General features: G+C 41.8%; 1 protein-coding gene across 1 annotated transcript in view; it reads left to right on the forward strand.

Moving 5' to 3' along the window:
- The window catches only part of snx19b (sorting nexin 19b), a 58,867-nt gene extending 49,216 nt beyond the window's left edge, over nucleotides 1–9,651 (forward strand). The window contains exons 12-14 of the mRNA XM_079514366.1: nucleotides 3,565–3,749; nucleotides 4,610–4,697; nucleotides 8,209–9,651. Coding sequence (XP_079370492.1) covers nucleotides 3,565–3,749; nucleotides 4,610–4,697; nucleotides 8,209–8,314 — 379 coding nt within the window. The 3' untranslated portion in view covers nucleotides 8,315–9,651. The remainder of the gene's footprint in view (nucleotides 1–3,564; nucleotides 3,750–4,609; nucleotides 4,698–8,208) is intronic.
- The last annotated feature ends 1,169 nt before the right edge of the window (nucleotides 9,652–10,820 follow it).

The raw sequence follows: 10,820 nt of genomic DNA on the forward strand, positions 1-10,820 counted from the left end.
GTGTGTGTGTGTGTGTGTGTGTGTGTGTGTGTGTGTGTGTGTGTGTGTGTGTGTGTGTGTGTGTGTGTGTGTGTGTGTGTTTGGATCAGCACATCTACAAAATTCACACTCATGTGAAGTGAGCGGTGCCTTGTACAGTATGATAATGAAGTCATCAAAGTTCCGTAAAAAGTCCATAGACTGGGCTGCCACTACTGTGCTGAGTGAGCAATCTCATTGAAATGAATGGGAAAAGGAAACAGAAATCACCATATTATGGGAGTTCAATGCTGAGGCATGCATTTCCACCTTGCATCATTCCAGAGGAGTCGCCGGTCTATATCTATAAATCCACAAATCTCCATATCCGTCTGTTTGTGTGTCTTTCGGTATGTGTCACTTATTTATGCCCATATATGGAGCCCGGATTTCATCAATATGATGCCATGATCCTGACTTCATAGACTGCACGGCCTCCAAGTTGTATAAGATAATGAGTACTGCAGTAAAAGTATGTTGGGAAAGCATGCGTTCCCAACGGCAATCGTCCTAATATGACTACATTATTGCAATAATAATAATAATTGTATTGTGTCATTTTAATTTTAAGTTTGCGTTAGTCATAGTTGTCAGTGTCCCAACAAACTGCAGCTCCCTGTCCTGTGTGCTGTGTAGCCGTGCATGGGGCAGTCAGTGACCTGTCATAAGTCAGTGTGATTTAATGAGCTTGTCTCTGGGCGGCATGTGGTGGTGAATGGACTCACATAATCATCCTCCTACTGGGCTTTTAACCAGCCTTGACCAAAATAAACACTGTTGCCGGGGAGGAGGCCAGACAGACCTCACTGATAACCGAAAGAATTCCCACGTAACCCAAGCTCCAACTGCGGCTCTCACACCCTCCTACATACAGTACTGTAGTTGTAATAGAATCTTAATTTGTTAATTTGTTTTAGTCCCATTTATGGAGTACATGTAACTTTAGCAAGTCATTCTGTGCATGCAGGAAGAGTAGCTGCTACTTCGGTGGCAGCTACTGGGGATCCGTCTGAATAAAGAATAAAGAATGCAGGTTGAGGTGCTATGGTTTCTTATGAACAGTACGTACACATTAGAGTTCGCAACGGACCTGAAAATGAAGGCCCGGCCTTAACTAGGCCCTAACTGATGAGCATCATGTTGTAACAATCAGCCTTTACCTTGAAAGGAAAATGATTAACTAAAGGAAAAACACCGGGATCGGCGGGTTTTTAGCTTTCCTTTTATATACTCAAGCCACAAAAGACAATTAAGCAATGAAATGGTAAAGAAAATACACAAGGCTTCTATCCCTATTTCTTTTCCTAATCAACAAAATAAATAAACAAACAAATCAACAATCAATAGTTATTTCAAATAAACCCCATCCCAACGCAACCAAGTGCCATCGTCTGTAACCCCTCACATCACAACCTCAACCGTAAACAAAACAATTAGGCAACCCCACGCGAGGCAGGTGCTTTATATCATAAAAACAGTCCCACGACAGTCCTCTTCTTGGCGCGCTCCTGCAACAGTATAGTTCCTTGTTCCACTCCAAGCTAAACGAAAGTTCGGGGTACCCCTTTTTATATTTGTAATCCACAAGAACAAGACGCTTGGAATTATCTCACCGGCAGCAGCAGCTCCAATGGACACGTTCCTCTCCCACGGGGCTCGATAGCTTCTTGCTTCTTGGCTGCAGTTTACTTTTAGTTTTTACTTTAACAATGTTATTGTTATACTAAATTATACTGTTATAGGCCTGTTGCGTTTGTGTGTTGACTTTGACCTGTACATATGTACAGTACGTACTTATTGTGGTTTCTGCCATTAGTCTTCAGATGCACATCTCAGCTGTTGGATCATTTCTGATTGCTCAGCTTAAAGCTACAGTGCAGTTATACAATGAGCAGAGAATGTCCTTAAATGATCTTAGTAGTATGACATAGATAGATAGATAGATAGATAGATTCTTTATTTTTGTGTCATGCACCCCAAGGCGCCCAGCCCACATGGACTTATAGGACACACCATACAAATCATTGCTTCAATATTGCATAAGTGTACAAGAAACAGTTTTTCTTTTGTATACTTAAAGCATACAATAGACAGTTTTGGTCCGAGTTCAGTATCGCTTTTAGCAGTTATGAAACACAGATAAAAGCGTAATAAAGCAGTTATGAAACACAGATAAAAACGTAATAAAGTGAAGAATTATTGCCACCACAATATTCATCCAACAGCAGTCGGTAATCTAAAATGACATAACTTAATTTAGGAAGAGGGTTCCTCATGTGTCAACGATGGATAAACATGTCGTAAGCCCTGAAGGGAGGTCCCTGTTTCTTTTAACACATTTTGACCTGAGATCAGATTCTAAAAAAAGGTTCTATGTCAGTCGTCAGTCATTTAAAACAAATAGCAGACCTACGCGCTATGAGCTTGTACAGGAGATCTGCTATTTTTCAATAGCTAAAGCATAACATAATGCTAACACCAAAAGGGGTTCCCGCCCAAAATGGGTTAAGCTGTATGTGGTTTTGAGCAGCGTTGCATAAGAGTGTCTGCATGCTGTTAAATCATTTTGGAAATAGTTTTTTATCATGTCTACATCTCAGCAGAGTCTGGAGTCGGAAGACTCGGAACTGTTATGTGTAACGTATGTGCATCTCAGTGTCTTGTCTGGATAAGTATTTGTTTGTGTGCGAGGAGTCAAAAGACAGTCAGCAACTATAATCCCCACTGTACTGTACTGTACGAAGGGCATTATTATTGTTATTATTTAGGGTTGGCCCTTAATAAAGCCATAAAACATGATCGGGACATCGCTAGTATCAAAGTAGACTGGATATTGTACTATTTGGCATAAACGTTTTCTATAAAATATAAGTTTCGGATCGGGAAAAATCGGTATCGGCAGATACTCAAAATCAAATGATCGGAATCGGATCGGGAGCAAAAAAAACGTGATCGCGACATCCCTAATTATTATTAATATTAATATTATTATTATTTAGTTTGGTTTGTTATTGTTTTTTAAGAGTATTGTCTAAAGCAGAGAATGTACAGTAAAGTGAAGGTAGAAATAGAGGGAATGAATGACATGAGATACTGAAGCGTGGACATGTTTGCATACCTGAACCACATTAGACTGTGTCTTTTAGTCTTCACATTGGGCTTTAAATAACCTCACTAAACAGTCTGGATGTCTGTTGCGGTCATGCTTTCAGACCAACGATAGTAAATCTCAGTGTCTGACAGGGTCAGGTCACAACCGCTGGGCTCCAGGGTCAGGTCACAACACAACCGCTGGGCTACATGTTTCCCAGTCATCCCTTGATAGTCATTTAATAAGATCTTCTCTTCCGGGGGGGGGGAGGGGGCAAATTTCGATGCTCTGTGAGCTTGCAGATTTGCCATTTTAATTGTATAATTATTATTACTTATTGTTTATTAAAATATTGAAAACATTTGACAAATAATTGCTTATATTGAATGTTTGCCTATATTGACTTGGCTGTGGTTAAAAACAAACGTTTCTTTCTGTGTGGCTGTGCGTATCAGATGGCTGGATGTGAGCGTGGCCAACCTGACCTGTACGCAGTACTGGGTGACGTACCTGAGAATGATCCAGGAGGCAGTGTGGCCAGGGGGCTCGCTGCCCTCGCAACCCCGCCCTGAACGCAGCCAGCAGCAGAAAGAAGATACCAAACAGCAGGCCCTGCACAGCCTCCTCAAACTAGTACCTGGTATTTATAACACACACACACACACACACACACACACACACACAAAGCTGTGAAGACCTTCCCATTGACGACATTCATTCGCTTGTCCCACTCCAAAACCCTTATCCTTAAAGGACCACTTCACCACTTTTCAACCTATCTTCATATAATAGGTCCTCACTAATAATCATGATAAAATGGCACGATTTGTTTCTACTCAGTCTGTGTCTCATAGGAGGGTGTGACCTATGAAGATAGGTTGAAAAGTGGTGAAGTGGTCCTTTAACCCTTGACCCTAACTCCTAGACCAGTGGTTCTCAACCCTTTTCATATCAAAGACCGTTATTTATTTATTCTGCATTTGAGCCACGGACCACCATGACATTTTTGGCTCCATTTTCGAGCATTCTAAATACACTATTTGGGGATTTAGCAGTGGGTGAAGGGGTGTTCCCCCACTAAAGGATTTAGCAGTGGGTGAAGGGGTGTTCCCCCACTAAAGGATTTAGCAGTGGGTGAAGGGGTGTTCCCCCCCACTAAAGTTGGTATTTTGGTAAATCCCTAAAACACCTCCGTTACCCGTTACATTATGTGGTTTGGGCGTTACAATAATTAAGCCAATCACTGTGCCACATGCCATTGCCTTTAAGAGATCCCTTATGCCCGTTATGCCCAGTGCTATTGCTTCATAGCCTTACGGTCTCCCATGGAAGAGTGATGCGTTGCACTGATATAGTGCAACGCATCAGAGTATAGTGTATATAGAGTATAGAGTATAGTGTTTTCTTTGAATGATTTGAATGATGCTGTGTTTTACTGTGTCACCTCCATATACTGCATTGTATGACTGTAACCGTTGATTTCAATGTGTGCGTCTGTAGATCTAGTGACAGACATGCTGGGCTCCGACAAATACAAACTAAGCTGGCAAACGGCACACCAGTCTCTGCAGAATCCAATCATAAACAGGTACTGTACATGCACTCACGCACGCACGCACGCACGCACGCACGCACGCACGCACGCACGCACGCACGCACTCACTCACTCACTCACTCACTCACTCACTCACTCACTCACTCACTCACTCACTCACTCACTCACTCACTCACTCACTCACTCACTCACACACACACACACACACACACACACACACAGTTAAGAATAAGGTGTTACTTGTTCTTTTTCTTTGTATTATGTTGTTCTTTAAGACTCTGGCTATAGACTACAGTATATATGTTTGGGGTAATTGTAATTTTGGACGGACCAGATGATGGATAAGAATCTGCCTCTCAGCATTGGGGAGACCACTAATTCTGACCAATTCTACAAAGAAAAGTGCAAGAACTCATCCTTAGTGTAGTGTTCTCCAGACCTGCGGCAAACCAACTGCTTGGCTTTTTAGCTACAAGTCTTCCACGACTTATCTGGACTGTAGATGGGTGACCCATGGTCCCACTGACAGTGCTGAGCTGATGGACATCTTCCGATTGCAAAGGGAAGGCAGCTTAATGTGTCTTTCGTCTGCCGTTTCCTTGGCCCGACCACTGCGTTTCCGGTCCTAAACCTGGTTTCTTTGTGCTTCTGCAGAAGAGCTTGGACAGCACATCTGGAAACAACCTGTATGCCTTGAAATGTCTGCCTGTGAGAAACCAGAATGACCACCTTGTGTCTTGTTGCTATGTTCACTTATAAGATTTAATTTAGATTAAACCGTCTTCAGTAAGCATGTAACGATACACTCAACTCACGATACGATACGTATCACGATACGATTTTTCACAATATTTTCAACACAATTATTTTCCAGACAAAATGACCGAAAAATCTTTTTTTTTATGATTTATCTTCCCCCCCCCCAAGCTTTTTTCACAATTTTTATTTAACTACATTGCAAATCTTTGATGGCATCTTAGCATAGATGTAGACCTATTTGACAGTGCAGAAACATAATTGCCTTCCTTGATGTATTAACCAGCATCAACGACCATCACCTGGGTACAGAGTAGACACATACAGCTCCCCTCTGCAGGTCTCTACTACTGAAAGTGACTGCATGGAGTCTGTCTCATTTCTCTCCAAAAGCACTTGAATATGATGGAATATGATGACACTAGCCCCCCTAGCACTAGCCCCCCTAAAAAGAAAACTTTTTTTTTAATTTTATTTTTTTTGAAAATCGATTATTATTTTTAATAAATCGATACATATCGTCGGGATATAATATCTATATAAGATATATCGTTACATGCCTAGTCTTCAGCAACCTCACCTTTATTCAGCAACCTCACGTTTATTCAGCAACCTCACGTTTATTCAGCAACCTCACGTTTATTCAGCAACCTCACCTTAGCTGTTCCTCGCCCAGTTTTATACCTCCTGCACAGCTGGTTCTGTCTCAGTTAATGATTTTGCTTCAACCTACATATTTTGTTGATGATCATTATAACGTAATTGTTTAATCGTGTACTGAGCATGTGTAGAACATCCTTAAGTTTGTTTAAAAATATGTATATCTGGGAAGTGGTCTGTTACTTTGTAATATATCACTATCACTGGAATATTTCACTATTTCCAAAGATATTATATTTCATATTGACACTAATGAGGAAGACAGAATAACCCCATAAGACAAATGTTTTTGTGAAACATCCAAAGTGCCTAAAACTTTGGCACAGTGCTGTATATATTCTATAGTTTTATGTAGCTGTCAAACCAAGCAGATTTCAGCTCATGCATTTTCATAGACATCAAACACTTCTGTACATTTATGCCAATGTACTGTATCACTTTTTGGAAGGGTCTGGAGCACGTATTCAAGGCTGTTGCATAAGACCATGTCTTATTTCTCTGCTGCACGTAGAGAGAAGACGATGTACTCTAGAGGTGGGGTGCGCACGGCACGCTTATCCGACACACCAAAGGTCCAACATGCGGAAATCACCTGTCGCTCCAGACATGCGTTGGTCCGGCATGTGTTGCGTCGTGCTTGCGGTTATAGGGTTAGGTCAGGGTTTGGGGTAGGTTGTCGGTCTAATGACTTCAGACCTTTGGTGTGTATAAAAATAAAGAACAAATCTACCGAGTGCCGCGCTATGAACTTGTAGGTCTGCTATTTTTGAAAAGTCGTGAAAATGTGGCGCAAATCTTTGAATATATATTATTTCAGAGCGAATGTTTTTAACTCAAATCTTTGCTTCTGGGGGGAGGTCCATGGAACAACATATTTTAACAATTTAACATTTTAACAATAGCATATAATTTTTGGGGTCTTTGACATGAAATATTGAGCACCACTTATACAGAAAGATCGGAATTTCAGAAAACTGTCAGAATTTTGAAAACATTTTTTTTTATTTTGACGTCAGGCCTAAATGGGTTAACACGACTGCCAGGTATTTATTAATTAATTAGTCCGCCACTGCGAGCGTTTTCTTTCAGTGAAGACCCTTATTTTGAAGGTCCGCGACGTGAACCGCAAGTAAATAAATGCTGTGTAAAGTGATGGCGACGGTGTTTTCTTTCACCGCGACCTTCGGTTCTTTAGTTATTATGGGCCGTGAATAAAGCTTGTTTTGACCAAAAAAAAACTGCATTTTGGGTAAAGAATCCAAGATAAATGTATTTACATTGAGGCGGACGGAGACAGACTTTTCACTTCCGGTTTGTTCCCGGTTGTGTCTGTCTACTAGCAACCTAAAGCCATTCATAACGTTGGCGAAGATCTAACGTAGTCAATGAAAACCCTGAAATGACGAGTGTGCTCACATTATTAGAGTGAATTGTAGATCAGTGTAGTCTTGGTGATATGCGGATAAACATTGTGTTTCTACTGGCTGTCCTATAAAGCAGTGGTTCCCAAACCTTTTAGCCTGTGTGACCCAAAACTGAAATGAGATATTCGATATTCGCCGGATCCAAACTAGTGAAAATATAAGATCTACAAGCTCACAGCGTGATGCTTCGCACCGCGTTGTGAGCTTGTAGATTGGCTAGTTTCACTACTTCTTAAATATTTGTTCTAATTCATGGAATATTTTGGATTTTTCTTTTTTCGTCCTGAAATTACTGGAAAAACAAAAAAACATCGAACTTAGTTTTTAATTCATAACGTTTTAGCTTTTTTGGGAATGTTTGTTGAAAATGTTTTGAAATAATTAAAAACCAAATGTATAGGAAACAAAAACTAAGTGTCCAAATGCAGTGTTTGGGAACCGTTGCTATAAATAGTGGTGTTGGTGGGAGTATAATAGTTCATATACATGTGATGTGGAGGTGCATGCAGTGTCTTAGTGGTGTTGATGGAGTATATAGTTCATAAACATAGACTGTGATGTGGAGGTGCATGAAGGAGTATATAGTTCATATACATAGACTGTGATGTGGAGGTGCATGCAGTGTCTTAGTGGTGTTGATGGAGTATATAGTTCATGTTGTGGAGGTGCATGCAGTGTCTCATTGTCACCTATTTGCCCCTCAGACACCTGGTCTACTGCATATGTGACCTTCTCCTGGAGTTCCTGCTTCCTGAAATGCCAGGGGAAGACTTCCAGAGAAGTCTGCTACAGAGCCTCTCCAAGACATAAGAACAGGGGAAGACTTCCAGAGAAGTCTGCTACAGAGCCTCTCCAAGAGCCCAGCATGAAGACATAAGAACCGGTCCCCCCCCCCCCCCCCACACACACACACACACTTTAAGCAATTAATATTGATCATTTGACCCAGATGAACTGATGTGACTATGTGTGAACTTTAGGCTGTGGGTGTTCAAATGAACTCATCTGGCTGAAGACTGAATATTCATTGTCCTCATCTTGGATGTCTTGGATTTGGCCCCTGAGGCCAGTCTCGGTCTGTCTCCAATTTAACCTTGATGTATTGACGTAGTATGTAGCTCTTGAACATGGTGTGCTGTACACATTTGTGCTTACACAGACACGCACGCACGCGCACACACACACATACGCACGCGCACACACACACGCGCACACATCGCACATTTTGCAGCCGTTTTGATTACATGAGAACACCTGGTTTGCGTTTGATGCCGGCTAGTCTCTTGATGTGCCGTGCTGAACCACAGATCACATCTAAATGTGCAGGGAAAGCCAGGGCCACTCTCCACATCCAGCCTCTTCCTGCGCACTAAAACCTCCGGATTTGGACAAACTCACTTCAGATGGTCTTCACACTCGAACCCCTCACCTGCTTTCCGGGAAGCTGGCTTTGCCTTTCTCCCTCCGTCAAAGCTCACCGTGTTTTGCTTGCTATCCTATGAGGTATTACAGTGGAGCTCCATCCTCCAAACTCCCACCAGGGTCTCTGTTAGAGCCACACCAGTGTGATTGTCACACCGACTGGACTGCATTTCCTAAATCTGAACCATCCTGTGACCAGTAGACTCTGTCAAAGGCAGACATACATACAGTAGGATGTTCTGTGCACTGAAAGCTCCACATGAACAATAATAAGATCCTCAACACAGTTGAGGAAGGAAGGGTCATCTTCCCATCGGCCGTGATCAATATAGTTCAAACTGATTATCTGAAATATTGAATATTTCAGGTGATTGGTCTCTGACTATGTATTCATCTATTTTCTCTGATTGTCGATAACACTTTATTGTCTGATATAACCTTGTAAAACACTAGAGGGGTCTCGGTGCCAATACTGACCTCCCCACTAGGGGTGTGCGTGCGTGCGTGCGTGCGTGCGTGCGTGCGTGCGTGCGTGCGTGCGTGCGTGCGTGCGTGCGTGCGTGCGTGCGTGCGTGCGTGTGTGAGAGATAATGACTTGAAGATATATGAAGTGATTGGCCGGCACACTGCAGCTCCTGTCCCAGTGATTGGCCTGCACACTGCAGCTCCTGTCCCAGTGATTGGCCTGCACACTGCAGCTCCTGTCCCAGTCGGTGACCATGCCTTAAGTTGATGGATCAATCTCATACAAAACAAAATATTTATTTGTATGTATCTGAAAATATACATAACGGACCAAATACATTTGAAGGGGCCCTGTATGTGAAATTATTTGTTAATTATGATTTGTAAAGCACTTTTGAAAATGTATTTGGGAGGGTCCAAAACACATTTTGAAATACATTTCTGGCCAAATTTGTTATGATATTTTGAAATATTCCGGTGAAGTACAGTGTATAATATACACACATTAGTATGGGTTGTCACCACAAACATCCAGTCGAATATTACGTCACTGTATCCACAATACTGACCTCTCTGCTGCCTGTTTTATGAAGGCACATCTTATTGTTGCTTGTTGCTTTTCTTGTTATTTTACTTTTTGAATTTGCGTGTGAAGAAATTATACGTATAAGTGTCGGTTAGCTCTGGTCCATAGCCTTCTACTGCTTCTACGATGCTGCCCTGCAGTATAAGGCTATGGGACTTTCAGTTTTAAATCTCAAATCGAAATCAGACCAGCCTCTCCTCTTTAGTGTATTTTAAAAGAACGTTTTTGCTACTCACCAAAACAAAGGCAGGTTGTGTCATTAGCAAGCCTACTTTCCTTAGTGGACGCACTCTGAGCCCCCCACCACACGTATAAACGGTACTTTTTGGGCAGAAAGGGATTTTGTTTCCACCGGGGGAAAAAAATACTTTTAGTTACTCCACTGCGCCTTCTACCGATATTGCCCAGAGAACTGCCTCATAGAGAATATTTTTCCTCCGGTGAAAAAAATCCCTTTCTGCCCAAAAGGTACCGTTTATACGTGTGGTGGGGGGCTCAGAGTGCGTCCACTAAGGAAAGTAGGCTTTCTAATGACACAACCTGCCTTTGTTTTGGTGAGTAGCAAAAACGTTCTTTTAAAATACGCTAAAGAGGAGAGGCTGGTCTGATTTCGATTTGAGATTTAAAACTGAAAGTCCCATAGCCTTATACTGCAGGGCAGAATCGTAGAAGCAGTAGAAGGCTATGGACCAGAGCTAAGTGTCGGTAACCATACAAATACTGGAAACGCCTCAGTTAATGAAGGTATAAATCCACACAATCTCTTTGTAGATAAAGGTATAAATACAAAACCCTTCAATATTATTGAGCCAATTAAAATCCTTTCTCAGGACACACATGTAG

Source organism: Electrona antarctica, assembly GCF_951216825.1.
Source record: "Electrona antarctica genome assembly, chromosome: 11".
NCBI classification, from domain to species: domain Eukaryota; kingdom Metazoa; phylum Chordata; class Actinopteri; order Myctophiformes; family Myctophidae; genus Electrona; species Electrona antarctica.